General features: G+C 43.6%; 1 protein-coding gene across 1 annotated transcript in view; it reads left to right on the top strand.

Annotated features, from left to right (window-relative positions):
* Positions 1 to 18,831, top strand: part of AOAH (acyloxyacyl hydrolase (neutrophil)) — a 75,181-nt gene that overhangs the window by 21,150 nt on the left and 35,200 nt on the right. Inside the window, 7 exon segments of the mRNA XM_010184217.1 lie at positions 7,195 to 7,254; positions 13,728 to 13,798; positions 15,375 to 15,435; positions 15,945 to 16,015; positions 16,464 to 16,512; positions 16,950 to 16,998; positions 18,140 to 18,234. Coding sequence (XP_010182519.1) covers positions 7,195 to 7,254; positions 13,728 to 13,798; positions 15,375 to 15,435; positions 15,945 to 16,015; positions 16,464 to 16,512; positions 16,950 to 16,998; positions 18,140 to 18,234 — 456 coding nt within the window.

Here is an 18,831-nt window from a genome sequence, read left to right as displayed (position 1 = left end):
AAGAAGCTTAAGCTGAACAGATACAGTTTGGTTTGGGACTTTTTTCGTTGTTGTGGTTTGGGATTTTTTTCCCAGTCATCATGCAGCCCTGGTCACACTAAAACCTGTGAGTGATGGTGGTTGTTTGGCAGTGTTGAAAAGCAAGTAATTCACTTAGCCATCTATTTCTGGAAATCTATTTCCCTGCATCTGGATGGATAAAGATGTGTTTGATTTCTAAAGGTTTGCATAAGATGTTTTATGCAGGGCCTCATCCAATGGCCACTGAAATCAGCGAAAACCTTTTTATGGGCTTCGATGAGCTGTGTTTCATCTCCAAGGTGCCAGTATCAAGACCTGGAGAAGCACTTTCCTTCCAAGTATGGCAGTAACATTTATTTCATAGCAGGTGTGTGTCCTATGTAACTACTGTGCTCCATGCTCCAGAGATACATGGATGTACCCCAGGCAGGGGTGAAAGAAGATGAGTGCAGAGAGGGCCCACACTAACTTGATTCGACCAGGATGTTGCCCAAACTTCTTTAAATGGGTTCCTTCAGAAATTCTGCATCTGAACTGCTAAAACAGTTCATGGGTCCCTCCACCTTTCCACAGGGTACATCAGAGCTACTCTGTTGTAAGCTCTTCTTTAATCATTACCATGTATTTACTCACCCCATAAACATTTGTGAGTCTCCAGCACTTTCTGCCCTGCTGGTTTCATGCTGTTTCTCCTCTGCACTTGTTACAGCAGCAGAGACCCTGTCAGTGACTGTGGGACCTTTAAAAAAAATTTAAAAACTTAGAAATCCTTCCACCTGCAGCGATGGCTCCAGCACTTTCTGCAAGGAAAAATTTGAAAAAATTTTGAAAACTGAATTTCCTCCCCCACACACAAAATTTAGACTCTCATTTGCATGGCCTGGAGACTGCCCTTTTGAGTGAGTGGCTCAAGCAAACCCTCTCCCTTCCAAATGGCAGTTAAATCCCTTTCTGTCAAAGTGTGTTTATTTCTCGCCAGGAATAAGGGAACTCTACCAATAATACTATTTTTCTACCCTAACTGTACACTCCTTTTTAGGTCGCCTGGTGCCCTGAGACAGTGTGAGGAGGCTAAGGGCGAGGGGAGGAGAAGAGCAGTGCTTAGAGTTCATGCTGAAGTGGTTGATAAATTGCCCACGGTAACTCTGTGACAAGTCAGACTGAGTAAAGATGAATTATGGGTGAAAAAAATTAATATACAGTCAGAGACACAGATGCGTAAAATGCAGTTTACCTCACATTTTCTTCTTTGGTTTGTAATTTGATTGATCACTTCAGCTATATGAGCCTGCAAATGTTGGCTCAGTCCCCTGCCAAGTGTTTGAACAAGACTTTAATACTAACGACTGTTTTGTTCAACTCTATTGATTTTCAGGTACTTCGTTTATTCATTTAGACTTTTGGATTCCCATTTTCTCAGAATTAGTATCATATCTGTACAGGTGAAGGGAGTAATATAAATACAGAATTACTTGCCCATATAAGGCAGGATAATGTTAAGGTTTTAATTGCCTTTAAGGTGGCAAATATCAATGTGTAGCTGCTTTTTCAATGAGTAGTTTGTTTTGTTTGGTTTCTGTGATGTTGGTCTAGTGAGATTAGTGTGTCTCAAGCGAAGAATGTTCCCTGCTTCACAGGCCTTGCAAACTCTCTACACAATGGAGACACTGCTAGTCGAGTAAATGATGCATGCGTTACATTACATACTTCCCCAGTCTCTGACAAATTAGCCCAAATTTTTTTTTTTTGCCAACCTGCCTGGAGCCATTAGCGCTCTGTGATTATTCTAGGAGTCTTGGCTCTAATTATGAATAAAAAATATTGCTCTGTTCTCACAGAGCGCAATACTCTCAGCACAGAGCTGGAGGAGGACAGCATCTAACCTGGGTGAGATGGCTCTGTTGCGGGGGCTCCCAGGGGGCTTGTGCAAGGTGGGCTGCCCTGCTGGTGGGCAGCTTCGGGAGCAGACCCCTGATGTTGGTGGGGAAGAGTGGAAGGGGCATTCATGGCTCTTGGATCACCAGCACGGCTGTGCAAGCACATATCACTCGTAATGGGATCCTGCAAGCCCATAATTGTCACTAGTGGCCTGCATGCGTAGGTTCTCTTGCTGCATGTTTGTTTAGCGACAGTGAGGACTCCCCCAAGTCAGGAGGCAAAATAATACGGTGCATCAGAAGGGACATCTAGGTTTACTGTAGGTAGCTGAAGTCTAAGGTTGCTATAATGTGCTTCATGGTTTAAATTACATCAACAGCAGATGCTCTAACATTGGCTGTAGCACCGCTCCAAAGTGCTGACAGTGGGTACAGGTATCCACACTAGCTAGTTTAGGATGACAGGATATTTTTTTTGAAAAGTTTATCAGCTCACATGATTGGAGGATTTTCTGCACCAGGTCCTGTGATACAGAGATGTTCCTCTAGCAAATAAAAGGGGCTGAAATAGGGTGAGGGGTTTTAGGCACTGCCTACCAAGCTGCCCTTCTGGCCCCAGGAGCAAGCAGGTTTGTAGAAGATTATTCTCAGCTTGTTTCTAGATCATTTTAAGCCAGCTGGCCTGTTCAGTTAAATGGCAATACTTTAATTGATTTTACTGGGTCCAGAATAATGTCTCGACTTCAGCACTGGAGTCCTGCTGCTGGCAACCTTAAATGGCCTGTTTTGTAAGAAGCTTGTACTGTTCTTTCTGCCTTTCAGAGTGCCTCTTCTGCTCCCCATCATTTTTCTGCTACAGATTATTAGAGACCTTGTGGCTGCAGACTTTAGCTTAATCTCCAGTAGAAGGATTTTGCTGGGAGTCATCTTACATCAACAAAAATATACATGTTTATGCTAATGTCATTTTATCTTACCAAAATAAGCTTCATTGCCGCAAGCTCCCATGCTGGTTCATGTCCCCTCTGTCAGGTCCTTCACTGACTTTGTAAAAAGCAAAAGTCACATCTCTCATGGACATGGCTGCTACCGGCCTGCTCTTTGACAAAGTAGGACCCAACCAATTCTGGCTGGAAAAAAAGCAACCCTTTGAGGTTTCATAAAATAAAAAATACTCTCACTATTTTCTCTCATTCCTCTATCTCTTTCAGTGAAAATGTGAATTGCTTCCTGGGAGGTGAGGCAGAACCAGACTCCAAGGTGGGAGTGCTTCTATGTTTCCAGGAAGAGCAGGCTCCCAGCCAAAGGTAGACCTTGTAGCTAGGACTTGTTTCCTTTTGAGACCACAGACCGTAAAGCAGGCATCTGGGAGGCAGGCTAGGCCCCGGGGAGCAAGATGCCCTCCTTTTAGCCTTTCTTTTGTGAAAATAGGTAAAATCTACTGAAATGTGAGTTGTTTCTGCTGCAGTCAGGACTAAGCCCTAAAGAAACAACCTATAGATGAGTGATAACAAGAGGCACAATTTGAGCACTGGTTCTTCCTCTTTCGGTTGCTTCTCACAGTTTCCCCTGGTCCTCTTCATTGGCAGAAAATAAAATAAAACCCAAACAAACAAACAAACAAACCATCCCCCCCAAACCACCAAACCGAAAAAACAAACAACCCAAAAAACCTAAACTACACAACCCCAACCTTCCACCAAATAAACCCAAAGAAAACAGCGTGGTATGCGGTTTGCAGGGTGCTGTGTGTAGATGTGTTGTACCTGGACAGGACTCCTAAAAATAAGTCTAGGGTGACCTACAGGCACAGCAGCATTTGCAGGGAAGGTCCCTATTTTGCGTTCAGAGCACATACCATTTGTTTTGGCTGTCCTGTGCAATTGTAAACGTTCCCCCTATGGCCTCTGCAGAATGAAACGTGGGAGCTGTAGAACAAATCTCAGTTTTGCTGGTGTTGTTTAACAAGCTCTGCAGTGTTTTGGTACCTTGGTATGCATACTCCTGGTAAATGGATGATAGAAATGAGTTAGAAGGGAAACTGTTGGAGTGTTTTGTAAATATCTGCTCTCCTGGGAAAGAACTGGCTAACAAGAGTGATAAATGAGAGATTGATTCGTGCATTTGTTTATGATGAAAAATAGATCTGTTCGCCAAAAATTCATTACCAGGAATACATGGGCTCTGTGGAGAGCATTGAAAGAAGGCAGTGAATGAAATCCCAGTGGCCCTCCTGATGCCAGACCATCCGTGGCATGGATATCTTGTGTAGTGTGGGCAGCAGGGCTGTGTAGATTCGGGTGGATGGGGCTGGCTGCTACCCAGGACCTCTGCACAGCCTCCAGATGTTGTCCATCAGCTGCTGGGGCCTAGGAAGCCCCTTCCTTGGTGGTGTTTTCATGTCACGGCCAAGAGAGGAGGCTGCTTGCTAGTCAAGTTGCAACAGTAGAGGTCTTATGCGCTGCACGGCCTTTGGTGGTGGGCTTGATATGCTCGGGTCAACCAAGTGGTGTTGGTGACCCATGAAACCAAGAGTGTTTGCTCACAAATGAGTGTTTCAGCTTAGCCGCCCTGGAGTCCTGGCTGCAGTAACCCCTGCAGTGGGAGGAGATCTCATCCTTAGCATTTCAGAGAAAGCATCTTCTACATTTGGGGACAACCCAGCCTTTCCTCCCTTGTTTTCTGCTTCTGTGTGCAATATCGCTGTAGCTGTGTACAGTGTGTGCTTCTCACATGTTGCTGATGAGAGCAAAAAGGTTTTTCCTCTCCTGCCCAGCAGAAAGGGTTTGATGAATCTTACCTCTCCAGGAGTTTTTCATGTATCATACTCAATTTTAAACCTTTTTCCTCATCTGAGTCTCAAGTTGTTTTATAGCAGAAACAACAGCAGCTGGTAACGTACAACATAACTATGGCAAACGCAAGATGCCTGTTTGGTTTTGGGGACAGCAGGTTGCCCAGGAGGAAGAAGCTAGGAAACAGTATCTTGGCTTCTTCCTAGCATCTCTCATCTATCTATGACATGTCCAGATTTTTATAAGAATATAGACACAATGAATTAAACATATATTAAACACATATATTAATGTGACACATATATTAAAAACCAATAACTTAGAAGTCAGTGTTCCTTGCTGCTTATTCTTATTCTTCCTTATACCTTTATATTGTTCACTATACATTTTTGATCCTTGAATACTACAGTTAATTAATTTGCTTTGATCACTCCCTGAATCAATAATAATAATGACATGCCAAATTTTATCCTCAGTTAAAAAATGTTGGTAAGGTTGCTTTAAATGCAAATATATCCTGCTTTAGTATTCCAAGCTGGCACGCCCGCTGTTCAGTAAGGTGCCATCACTCAAAGGATATTTTCTTCTCTTCCAAATGCTTTAATACTACCACTTGGTGAATCATACTTTCTCCCCCTATGTTGAGTTCCTGTAGCTCCAGCCAGATAAATATAAGCTTGTGCTGAACTTTACCTCGGAGCCCTCAGACCTGGGTGGTGTGAAGCTAACGGTTATGTCCTTAGGCTGGGCTGTAGGAGGTACTGATTGCAGGTCATCACCAGACAGAACAGTTTGTCCTCGCTGACAATTTTGAACAGAAACAAAGTGCTAATGTGTTTGTGATTAAACCCAATTTTTCTTTTCATTTGGAACATCTGAAAAAGTAATTGATTTTTTTCTGCTTTTTAAATTAATTTTTTTACTGATTGTCAAAGTTTACAGAATAAAAACAATTATTCCTTCTGAAAGAGGACAAATGGGCAGTGTTTTCAGCCTTCTTCATGCTGAGTGCTGAGGGGAAGGACACAGACTGTCACACAGATGCAGCCTTCACAGATATGAATGTTTGCAAAGGTGGCCTAAAATGCAGGACAACATATGGGAATTATCATCACTGAGATGGAAGAATATAGCCCATAAGTGAAAATAGAGCAGCAATGGGGAGCACACTGGTATTACCTTGTCAAAAGCTTTTGCCTGAAGTTTGCACCCAAGCCTGCAAGCTGAGCTCATCTCAGGGCCACTCAGCAACTGGCTGTCTCTTGAGCACAGCACCCATAGTGCAAACTTAACACCCTCCCAGCCCCCTGTGACTGTGTTGTGTTTTGTTTTGGTTTTTTCTAAATTGAAGTTGGAAAACCTTTTCCTACTGTAAGTTGTAGCTGAATTTGGAAAGTGCTGTTCATCAGAGCTGTTAAACAGTTCAACAATTTGGACTGCATGAGCATATCTGGGGCATCTCCTCACCTCCATGACTGAGAAGAGGCCTTGTGGCAGCAAAAACAGTGTGGTCCTTCTCTGCTATTGATGTGTGTCCTGTTGCACCACGCATGGCACATCTGTCCTCCTGCTGCCAGCAGCACTGGTCCCTGACTGTCACTCAAACTCACACATGGTGCCCCTTGCACAAGATTTCCTCTCCTCCTTTGAGGAACGTGGGTGTAAAGGTATTTGAGGAATTATTGGGTAATCACCAGTAGTTGACTACTTTGTAACCCATGGCCTTATAATGGTCAACTTGTTCTCCTTTGATAATGATGCCTTTCCAAGGTCTTTTCTCAAAGTGGTTCTCCCACTCTTCCTTTCTATTTAGGCATAAATACTTCATTTTGTAAGAATCCCAAAATGCTTCTACAGCCCAGATTTGCATGAACCCAACAGAAAACAGTCTTGTCACTGTCTGCGAGAACTTGCCCTCCAGGGCAGGTATTTCCTGAATAAAAAGCTAACCTTCCTCCATCCTAAACAGGAGATCTGTCTTCCAAACTCTGTTCCCTGCTTTGTACCTTCCCACACACCAGCTGTTCCCCTGCTGAGATGAACTTTAGCTGAGAACAACCCATATCCTTGCAAGACCAAATGTTTCCTTCCACAGCAGGTCAGACTAACGTCGCACATGTAACCCTCTTTCGACCATCTAATGGATGAGTTGTTCTTCAGCAAGAGTCACTGGAGAAGTCTGTCCCCTGCAGCTCATGCAGTGCAGTCAGGATATTAATTTAAGCTCTTTAACCAGTCTGGACTTTTCCTTAGGAAATAAATGATGCCCTGGAGCAAAATAAATGAGTTCTTGCAACTGGAGTTTCATAGAGGGTGATTGGATAATTGATTGTTAGTCCAATAAAAAGTAACTGATGATGAGTTTGTGGACTCATACATCAATTTTTTGTGCTGTGACTGATACATTATTTTGAAAAAAGTAGAAAATGGGGAGAAAAACTGGCAGAATAATGTGAGGCTGATCTGGGTTTTTTTTGTTGTTGTTGTTCTTGCTCTCCTAGATGGGGCTGAGTACTGCAATAAGGAAAGCAAAAAAGATTATGAAGACTTCCAAGGATCTGGTAAGAAATCAGTGGCATTAGGGTGTTTTACGCTGTACTTGTATTTTATTGGGAGTGAGTCCTTGTTTATTTTGCATAATTGTGAGCCTACCTGATCATCATTGAATTGAATGCTGCCTCGGTCCTATCCGGTATAGGATCTGCTCTATCAGGTGACACTGGCAAGAAGGAGAGGGAGATAATAAGGAGGAAATGTGAAAGTATGGGAAGAGCAGAAAAAAAATACCCATGAAAAATGCAGACTGTTTGTAGAGTAGGGATAAGTGTCTATACCCATCCAAGACATAAATTAGTGTCTGAAGTTCATGCAGCAGCTGAAGATATAATCTGTGAGCAACATAGCACAGCTCCACGCTGAGACACTCACTTGTACTAGCCCAACTCACCTTTGGTGGGACCCCCAGCCTTAAAACAAAATACAGCAGATACAGATTTTGTTTAGATTTTTTTACAAAAGCAGGAATTTCCCACTCAACCTTGCTCTGTGCTTTTCCATCCAGAGAAGCTTCCTTCCTTCTTTCAAACTTCTTGCAGTGTTTATTATTGCTCCTCCTTGTTTCATGCTTCTTCCTTGCCCCTTGTCATCCCTGCTTTGCCCTTGTAGCCGTATGTAAGAGGGAGCCTCATGAACTGAGCCGCTGCCTCAGAGCACAGTGCCTGACTGCACTTTGGGGTTGTCTGAAACTCAAGCAATGGCCTGAATGCAAATTCTGCATATTTTTCCTTTATCTTTGAGAGGCTGTTTTTGCCTGTAAACTTGAAAACTGGGGTTTTAATTCTTTCCACCTCCACAGGTTTTCAGATTTATAGAGGATCTCATAAGGTAGCAGAGAAGGGAAGGGCAGATTTTATTCTGCTGGGTTCACTTATATGAGTCAGCTCAGCCCTAGAGCTTGCTTTCAGTTGTCTTCAGGCACTTAATGCAGAGAAAATGTTTTTGCTGTTTGTGAAGAAATTATCGATATTGCTTCTTCCTCAATCCTCACTGTGATGCTACTCACAAAAGTGAAAATTGAGGTGCCTAATTACCCTTTGGGCAATTGCCAAATTGCATAGCCAGGGAAATAAACAATCCGCTGGAGAGACGGGTCCCAGCTCCCGCAGAACAGCAACCAGCAGGATCTTATTAATTTTCCTTCCTACTCAGCGCTGAGCTACTGAAGGCCTGAGATTTCCGCTCAAATTACACGCAATTTCTAATCCACTTTCCCCAGATGCAAGTCCCCATGTTAACACCTGCAGCAACATGCTCCAAGTGGAGGAAGTCCTCTCTGTTAGCCTGAGTCCGGGTGCAGGTGTGGGGATGAAGGGGGATCAAGCTGTGTCCGTCCCTTGCATGACCAGCTCCATCTGGCCTCTGAGGTCCATGCATGTACCTTCAAGCTGTCCTGAGTAGGGTGGTATGGTTGGCATTAACCCTTTGGTGCAATGGGGTCTCCTTCCAGCTTGCCTTCTGCTCTCCCATATCCTCAAAGCTGCTTGATGCCCCAATGCCCCTATATTTCGCTTGCTCTATGTCGTGATGCCCTTGGCTTCTTCTCGCTCCTACTTGCCTATTTGGCAGCAGGAGGGATGAGCAGACTGTCCCTCAGCTAGAAACAGCAAGGCCTTGATTATAGTTGGGTTTCTCCAGTCAATGTATTTCTAAATCCTCAAACACAAGGTCAGATCAAATTAAAACAAGTATCATGTGGCTGGTTAGCCCTCTCCTGCAGTTACTCCTAGCATGTTCCTAACATTAATGACCCTTGCTGAAACTTATTTTAAAGCTAGAAAATGAAAAACAACAACATTTCTAGAGGCATTACAGTCTCTTGCAACTTCTCCTTCAGCTAGGTTGTGGTTAATTTCATTTCATATCCAGAAAAACAATGTAGTGAGAAACACAAAGGAAGATCTCCAGGAGAGAGCAGAGGATGTGTCATGCCTGCATAAGCCCCATATCCCAGAGTGGCAGCATGTGATAAAATAGTAAGAAAATCACCTGCACAAACAGAACACTCCCAAATCATGGTCGAGGGTTGCCTGGCTGAATGTGTGGGTGAGGATCCAGAAACATCCTGTCTGTGACAGGACATCTCTGCATCCACACTGGCAGAGAGAGAGAAAACCCTTCACCTGGCCTCTTATGCTCTGGCACATGCAGGACAGAAACATCAAATAATATCTGCTCATTCTTCCCATATCTTCTATTTTGATTGCTTTTGCCCCATTGCCTATTTGGGGAAAGCCTTCTGAAGAGATTCTTGCAAGACAGCAGTCTCCATCTTTGCTTGGCAGCTGTGTGTGACTGTGCATAAAAAAGAAACATTATGGCTGTTGGTAATGAGAATGGGAGGTCTGTCTGGCTTCCAGGGGGGTGGGGCTGTATTTACTGGGCAATTCTTAGGATCATTGTGGATTTGGGAAAAAGAAAAGGTATTTTCCAGATGTAGAGATGCAATGAAAGTGGCTACAACCCCAAAACATCTAATAAATGTTTCCATTCATTACAAGAAGTGAGCCATCTGTGAGCGACTTGCTTAGATCAAACACCAACAATCATTATGGGCTCATTATTATTCTTTTTGGTAAAACCAATTAAAACAGTTACGGAAATGTCATTAGGGGATGTTAACAGGCAATGAATAAAATATTGGTGTTATCAATCACTGTGAGCACCTCTAGAGCTAACTTTTCTTACGGGCAGAGAAGAAACTAAGAGGCATCTTTGAGCAATAGCAGTGAAAGAATGACAGAGTCATGGCTGTGGCATTTAATGAGTGCAAGCACCATGCATACGATTCTGTTGTGACTACATGGTGTCTGCAACTCACAGCCCAGCAGCAGAAGTGGGAAGCCATGGAGGGAGCTAAAAAGGTGATTGCAAGACAGAGACGGGTACAAACCAGTCTCCTGCCCACCCTCTCATGTCATCCAGTGGCAAGTAACCCATCTTATCCCAAAAACACATACTGCAGTCGTAGCCTGACTCTGTTGGGAAGAACTGCCTGCTTACCTGTGCTCTCCTGCTCTCTCACTTATATTTGCACAGGCAAATATTATCCCTTTTTTTTAACCCTGTACTCCTTGCTGCCTTTTGAGAGAGGCCCAAGACACCCTCAGAGCTCTCCTGCACACACCTAAGCAGAGCCAAAGACATCTGGACCTCACTGTCCCATGTGCTATGGGGACACGTAGGCTGAGGAGCCAGAGACTCCAACTCAACATCACTCACTTCCAGGGCACCATCATGCCAACTATTCCCAACAGAATTAGACAGGGCTGCAGGATAGTCCTCCTTTGAAACTAACAGAGATGCAGTCGGCAACAATTTTCAAATGTCTAGCTGAGAAAAAGGCAGGGAAGATTTTTTTCCGCTTACAGCGAAGGGTAGACTTTAAAAGCAGCCTGTGAGCAGAATGAAATAATGTTTTATTTATTTATTTATTTATTTATTTATTTATTGCAAGCCCTGTAGTTTGTCTTTCTGGTGCAGTTTTGGCTCTGGATGCCTTAACTTCAAATGCTTTGCATGCTGTGACTTAGGCTGAAGTGAAAAGCCAACAGCTCAAATGTAGACACTGTAAATCCTAGCCTGATGGAAGTCTTTAAAAGCCTCTAGAGCTTTTCTAGCTAGTGCTGAGATTAGTCCTACATGGAGGAGGTGGGAGAAGTGGTTTCTTTCGTCTTTCCAGGATGGCATTACATAGGTTTGCAAAGCTGTCTGAGAAAAGCTGGCATCCTGCTTGCGTGCCTCTTGTGCTCTCTGCCCACCTGGCCATACATGTGTATGCACACACAGAGAGCAAAGAGGAGGTCTCCATGCCTGCCATGCTGCAGGATGCAGCCACGAGGCAACCAGGCTGGCAGGGAGGTCAGATACAGGGATGCGGATGGATGGGGAAGAGCATGGGTTGGTTGGAGCCACAGCAGTGGGACCAGGTTGGTCTTTCAGCTCATGGAAAGGCCCCACTGCCTGCTGCTTTTGGCTGTTTCTGTCCAATTCTTTCGCAGTTGTGTTCGGGTTTCTCCTTTGACTTCAGAAAGTGCAGTGTCATGGCTCCACCCCTGGCACTGCTCTTGTTCATCTTCTCCTTGTTGTTTGGTCACTTCAGGCAACAGTGCAAACCTTAGCTACTGCCTTTGTACCAGGGGCTCTCTCTCAGCCCTCCTCTCCACGTGGAGATCCTGGCTGTGACACGTTGCTGTGACTGACCTCCTGCTCTGGGCAATGTGAGACCCTTATCTCCATCATCTCTTGTTACCTGTCCAAGCAAACACCTTCCTGCCTTCCCTGGAGCTGCAGGGCAGTGCTCTACACACCACGGCACCACTGTCCCACTGCCCTGCAGTGCCACCTCGAAGCTCTCCTTCATCACTCAAAGCTTCATATGCTGGGCTTACTGCCTCTCATGGTGGTTAACAGCCTTTCACAGAATCACAGAATCTCAGGAGTTGGAAGGGACCTCGAAAGATCATCCGGTCCAACCCCCCTGCCAGAGCAGGATCACCTAAACTAGGTCACACAAGAACACATCCAGGCTGGTTTTGAATGTGTCCAGAGAAGGAGACTCCACAGCCTCACTGGGCAGCCTGTTCCAGTGCTCTGTAACTCTCACAGTAAAAAAGTTTTTCCTCATGTTCACATGGAACCTCCTATGTTCCAGTTTGCACCCATTGCCCCTTGTCCTGTCATTGGACATCAGAGAGAAGAGCCTGGCTCCTTCCTCCTGACACTCGCTCTTTACAAATTTATAAACATTAATGAGGTCACCGCTCAGACTCCTCTTCTCCAAGCTAAAGAGACCCAGCTCCCTCAGCCACTCCTCGTAAGGGAGATGCTCCACTTCCTTGACCATCTTTGTGGCCCTGCGCTGGACTCTTTCAAGCAATTCCCTGTCCTTCTTGAACTGAGGGGCCCAGAACTGAACACAATATTCCAAATGCGGTCTCACCAGGGCAGAGTAGAGGGGAAGGAGAACCTCTCTCGACCTACTCACCACACCCCTTCTGATACACCCCAGGATGCCTTTTTCCTTCTTGGCTGCAAGGGCACATTGCTGGCTCATGGTCATCCTGCTGTTCACCAACACCCCCAGGTCCTTTTCTGCCTGGCAGCTTTCCAGCCACTCGTCCCCAAGCCTGTAGCGCTGCATGGGGTTATTACAACCAAAGTGCAGGACCTGGCACTTGGCCTTGTTGAAGCTCATACAGTTGGCCTCAGCCCATTGATTCAGCCTATCCAGGTCCCTCTGCAGAGCCTTCCTACCCTCAGGCAGATCAACACTCCCTCCCAACTTAGTGTCATCTGCAAACTTGCTGAGGGAGCACTCAATCTCCTCATCCAGATCATTGATAAAGATGCTAAACAGGACTGGCCCCAAAATAGAGCCCTTTCATTGTCCTCTCCTGCGCTTCAACCTTTATCTTCTGCTGTATGTCAGATTTGGGTTGAAATCATCAGGGCAAGGACCATCTTTTTTTTTTTCTGTGCATATAAATCATGTAACACAAGGGAGCTGGTCCATGGATAGAGTTCTTAAGTGCTATGGCAGTATAAATAATTACCCTTTGCATAAAGTTACGAGTATGGCCATCTGCTCATCTGCTCCATATTTAGATGCCGAATGCAGCCTTAGTGAATACAGTTTAATTAGACTGCACACCAACTAGCCCTCTATTTACAGACTATGTGAATGCTCCCAGTATTTAAAGACCACCTGAACTTAGAGTGAAGCCACATCAGCAGCTTATTTTGAGGTTGATCACCAATGCAGAGCAACTTTGCCATAGCTTGAGTACTCATTAGCAAGGTGTCTTTCAGCTTCTGAAGCTTCCTGGTTACCTGGGATCTCAACTGGATTGGCCCATGGTTATGACCTATCAGTGGTGAAAGAGTTTATCCTGCAGCAGCTGTCTTTTACGGCTTGCAGTTCTGATAAAGATAAAGCCTAGTTATGATATTTCTAGGTAAAAATCTCGTTAAAAATCAATACACACCCTGGATCCTTCCATTTCTCCTCACTTTGGGATTGTTCCTGACCTTTGGCTTGTCCACACTTCCCCGAGCATGCAGAAAACAGCTTTATGGCCGACAGTATTTTGTTTTCACTGCTTTTGCACTATGTCAGAGACTATCATGTGTATTGATCATGAGAACAGTAATTTTTACAAAGAGTGAAAAAAATAACTTTGGTACATGAGAGGAGACAGTTTCACAGGAGATTCTTGCTTCCTTTTTAATTTTACATCTCTTTGAAAGCAAGAGTGTTTGATTTATAAAATGCTTAGTTGAAATCCTTAAGTTGAGTGCTGTGTCAGATCTAAATCCTCTGGCATGTAGCGTGTTTAACGGAGTCATTGGAGTTTTCAGATATTTTTAGGCAGAAAATAAATTATTTAGCTCTGGACTTTACTGATACTGAATATCCCAACCCAGGCTGCCTCTGTGAACTAATCCATCCATCATCTTTTATTTTCTTCCCTTCCAGAAGAGCTTCATGGGGTTCTCAAGTATATGTGCCTTTCCTCTTCTGGATAACCTGTGTGAGAAGATTAAATAGTATGTATAAAGTTTTCAGTCCTTAACCAGAAATAGAATATGGTACATTTGTTTCTTTCAAAGGACAAAAACTATCCTCAGTTTAACAAAGCTTAACAAAGCTTCCTATAGTTTACTTCTGTTGGTTTCCTTCATAAAACCACAGTCCAGGTACCATAGAGGGAGGTTGCACAGAGTTCAGGTAAGTAAGAGCCCTTGGAGGGATCCCTACGCTTTTTCAGTACTTAAAATATTTGCATAATTTTAGAAGGTCTCAATGGTCAAATATACAAAACACTCAAAGATATGACACCTCCAAGGGGGGGCCAATTTTCTCCTGAGTTTTCTTGAGCTCAAGAGACTGCTCCATTTCATTTGTTCACCCAGTTGTGGTGCCCATGCTCAGTGCAGGAAGGCCACCAGCACCCATACAACTTGTGAGATGCGCGAATTAAGTGACAGTTGCAAAGTGCAGGAGAATCTCAAGATGTTTAAGAAAACAGAACTCAGAAAGAAAACTTTCCAAGGAAAGGCTGGTGAGCATATCATTCAAAGAGTGCTGCCTGCTGTGCCAAATATGAAAGGCTGCTCCATGTAGGTGAGCTAAGTTGTATCCCATAGCCAAAGAGAGGTGCCATGCGTGGGCAGCACCATGTGAAAGCTAGCACCTGTCCAAGCTAAAAAGGAAGGGGCACAGAGCTGACATCATCATTTCAACACCTGCTTCAGATGCTGCTAAAACCTATAGGGTTGCTGGAAATAAAAGTCATAATGGAAAAAAATATGTAATTTTAAAAGGTTAATGTAATTAAGCACTGTAGGGGGACCAGTAAGGGTTCAGGTCTCCATTGCTCGAGTTAAGATAAAATACTTTTCTTGAGTATGTTTGAGCATGGCCATAAGTTTGTGGGACTAGACACAGCAAGTGCAAGATGAGACTCTGATTCTCAGCTACAGTGTAAGGCCACCTGTGAATTCAGCATGTATGGTCCTTCTTCATATTAAATCCACTTTTGCCCTATAAAATAAGCATTTCTCTGTGTGTAGCTGCAGCCTGGTAAGCTAACCGCAAGTCTTCTAGACTGAAAACAACAGTAGAGAGATGGCATAAAGACTTGAAGGATGCATATGAGAAAGGGTATTTGCCATTGGTTTTTAACAAAAGAATGTTAGTCTCCATCAGTATAAGGTCCCATTCTCAGCACTTTCTCCGGTAGAAGGACTTCCATTAGAATTTCATATCTCTGCCAGGTTGAATGTTGTATTTATTTACAAAAATGATTGTTACTTTTACCACAGATTTGATGTCCTAGGTTTTTTTAGAGACTGAGCGTTCAACATTGCAGCCATGCTTAAGCCCATCAGCCTCACCAGAGGCCCAGTCAGCAGATACTGAAATAAAACCAAATTTGCTCCTTTCAACAGAATCACTTTGCTGAAGTACAAGGGCAGAGATAAAACTGATTATGGAGCTGTGAACAACATGCCAGCTATTATCTGTTCTGAATGCTTGTGTTGTTCTGAATTCAGTGTTGTTTTCTTTCTAAATAGGTTCCCTTCCATATGTTAACACTGTGCTTGTTTTTGTTTTTTACAGTGTCATAAGAAATAAACTGCCTTTTGAAGATTTTGATGGAGATAAATTTAGCACTTTCCCGGTAAGCAAAGACTTTCCTTTGGTACAGTAATCCTTTGATAATGAGAATGTCTATGGGATTCCTCCTACTTTCTGCAAAGCCTTATTCATTCATGTGAAAATAGGTATAGTAGTGAAGTGAATAGAGGTTTTTTTGTTATAAAGGTGGGTTTTTTCCTAGATGAAAAAAACAATCATTCATTTACACCACCTGGGGAGATGCACACATAAAGCTGTGCTCCCTGCAGAAACAAATTGCTCTGCTGCTGAGTGGTCTGTTTACTGAATTAATAAGAGGTGAAGTAAAGTCATATAAAAAAAAAACCAAATTAAATTGCCAGCTTGTCTTAATTCTGCACCGAAGTGCGCAAGGTGTCATTTATTAAAGCTTAGCAAAGGGACTCTGGAATATAACCCATTTACTGGATTTTATTCCTACACCTTGAGCTAGATTCTCATTTTAGATATTTTAAATTAAAAGCACAAGAGTAACAGTGACCATCCTATCTGTGTGTTTCTCCTGGCTTTCAGACATTGAGGGGCTATCACTGGCGAGGCAGAGACTGCGACGACAAAAACACCACTGTGTACCCTGGCAGACGGTAAAGCTTTTAATTATTTCAAAAGCTTCCTGAAAATTGTGGGTTCTTGAAGAATGAGCTTCATTTGTGGTTTTGGACAAGGCTGCTGAACTCCAGTGTCCAACCCTTACATGATGTTGGTGGAAAAGTAGAGCTAAATATATGAACCCCTTCCAAGAGAATACTTCCCAGCTCCTCAGATAGACTTCCCTGCACACCTCAAATGGAGACCTCAGCCAGTCATAGCAGCACGACCTTGAGAAAGGTCTCCCGCTCTCGCTTCCTATTGCATTTTGCTAGGAAAAATTGCCTCTCCTGGATTCAAAATGGGGAAAATGCCCACCCTTCTGTGCAGAAAGGAATTTGTAATTATTGTCTATCGTTAGTTAAAAATGGCACAAAGGACCTGATTTCCTCAAAAGCCCCTTTTGCTTTGTTTTCTGTAACACTGTTTTATCTTCTGTTTTAGTCCTGATAACTGGGATGTGAAAAGTGACTCTAACTGCAATGGCATATGGGTAAGTAAATGTAGCTACATCTTATACTTCCTTCCTGATAGCTGCTTCTCTTTTTTCTTCCTTTTGAATTAGTCTGCAAATGTTTCTTTTTTATTCATTCTGGTTTATTAACCAATTCCAATTACTCCAATTTATTTACTGCCTTTGATATTCCAAGCAATAAAACTGTATTTATTAAAAAAAAGGTAACATAGGAGAAGCAATTATGAGTGAAGTTTGTTTATTGATGCTTATGATTATTTAAATTGTAGCAATTATAATTAGTTTAAATGTACATACACTTACTAAAATAGTGGAAAGGAAAGCATCATTATTATGATGCAGTGCTTGTTGCAGGCAAACATTTAAGAAGAACTGAATTCTCAGCCTTTGTTCTGCACTGCCATTTTTCAGGCTGTAGATAGATACTATCACTTGCCCCTTCTCTCCTCCAACAGGGCGTGGATCCAAAAGATGGAATTCCCTATGAGGAGAAATTCTGCAAAGGTAAATCTTTACAGCCAATACAAGAAACAACATGTCTTTTGCATTCTTTTCACGAATAATTTAATATTTTCACGGTCACTGCCCATGTATGGGAAAGACAGCAGGCTTTACAACTTCAGGAGAAAGGCAAAATGGCAAAACTTTTTTTTTTTAAATGAGAATGGGCAAAGATGATACATGAAAAGCACAGGCTGCTGGTAGCTTCCTGTTAAAAGCCAGTACAGTTATTAAGCTGAAATACGTAGATCGGGAGCAGCAGCAGAGACATCACCTCTGCATCTTCTGTGCAACCTGGAGCCTAACAAGAGGGTTCAGGAGAGCAGCATCATCTCTGTGTGTGTCCAGTTTGACCCATTGCCATAAATACTGGCAATTGCATCAGCAGTGATGCTGATTCTTTTCCTGAGAAAGCATTAAAAAGGTGAACTGATGGTATCGACTGATGACCCTGACAGCGACGTGGGTGCCTGTGTATACACATATGCACAAATAACACCCCTAACACCTCTACTAAACAGCCATGACTACAGTTGCTGCTTATCTTATCTTGCATTTAAATTAGCATCCTGGGGATGAACCATTGCCTGGCAAGACTTTTCCACATTTTTAGATGAAAGGCAATCTACAAATGCTAAGTAACACTAATTATAAACCAGCCAGATTGTTCCAGCAGAAATACTCGCACGAGTAGCACATCTACCACCCAGTTCTGTTATAAGGAGCTTTGAGCAATGTCCTGAGTAATCCGATTTCCCTAAATGTTTAAGTACTTTTTAATGCATATTCTATGGGTAGGAAAAATAAATGTTGGCTGCACAGCAGAGCCTCTGCTGAAATAACACACCCATCCTTGAATACAACCAGGATTTTTTCTGATTAGCAGAGCCTCTCCCTGTTTTTCATGGCCAGTCCCTAGTTGTTTCTCTAGAGTTGTTGACACATGTCCATTAGTCAATTTTTTCTGCAGATGGGGTGAAAATCCCATTGCAGGGTCTGAACATTTCAACTATGTGAAGGGTGGTGTACCCAGTTGCCCATGACTCCATCAGCTGCCATTACTGTTGTCCTTTAAGCATTGTTCTCCATGCTCTGTTTCGATTTGCTCTTTCTGCTCTTGTGACTAATAAAATGTGTTAATTAGGTGCGGACTCACAAGGGGTTGTGCTGCTGGGAGACTCGGCCGGTGCTCACTTCCACATCCCTCCTGAGTGGATGATGGTCACACAGATGTCAGCGGTGAGGAATCGTGTTCAGGTTGCCAAAACCGCCCTGCCATGGGTTGCTATTTGCTTTCTCCCCTGTGCTGCAGGTTGCCAGAGGGGAACAAGTGCAAAACTCCAAAATGCCTCATTGCACTGGAATTTATAGGCACGGTCTCGCGTGTGGCAGTGCCCTCCTGCAGCTGCTCTTTTGAAGATAAAAAGGCACAGCCCTGCGCTATCGTCGCTCCCCTGACATCTGTTCAATTGGGTCAGGGAAGAGTTTGGCTCCAGTGGCCCAGTGCGGTGCCAGAGACACAAACCAGGACATCTGGCTTTTAGCACACATGCCTGCGGTTCAAGGAGACCTGTGCTGTCCGCGGGATCAGTCCTGCTGTTAGCGGGCTTATTGGTACGGCTCCTTGCTGTGCTCGTGTGGCAGAAGTGACCCCGCTGACAGTCCGGGAACTTCCGTTTTGGGCATCTGGCTTTGAAATGACATGTTTCAGATTGTTTTCCCTCATCTGTGACATATGTGAAATAGGTCTAGTACCTCCCATGTTCAGGCTCTGAGGCTTGTTGAACAAATGCACCTGCAGGTGTTCAGGGGTCATCCAAGGGTTTATAATGGACT

Source organism: Mesitornis unicolor, unplaced genomic scaffold (assembly GCF_000695765.1).
Source record: "Mesitornis unicolor isolate BGI_N332 unplaced genomic scaffold, ASM69576v1 scaffold12835, whole genome shotgun sequence".
NCBI classification, from domain to species: domain Eukaryota; kingdom Metazoa; phylum Chordata; class Aves; order Mesitornithiformes; family Mesitornithidae; genus Mesitornis; species Mesitornis unicolor.
The sequence above is the reverse complement of the archived record's forward strand: the minus strand, read 5'-3'. Positions and strand labels throughout refer to the sequence as shown.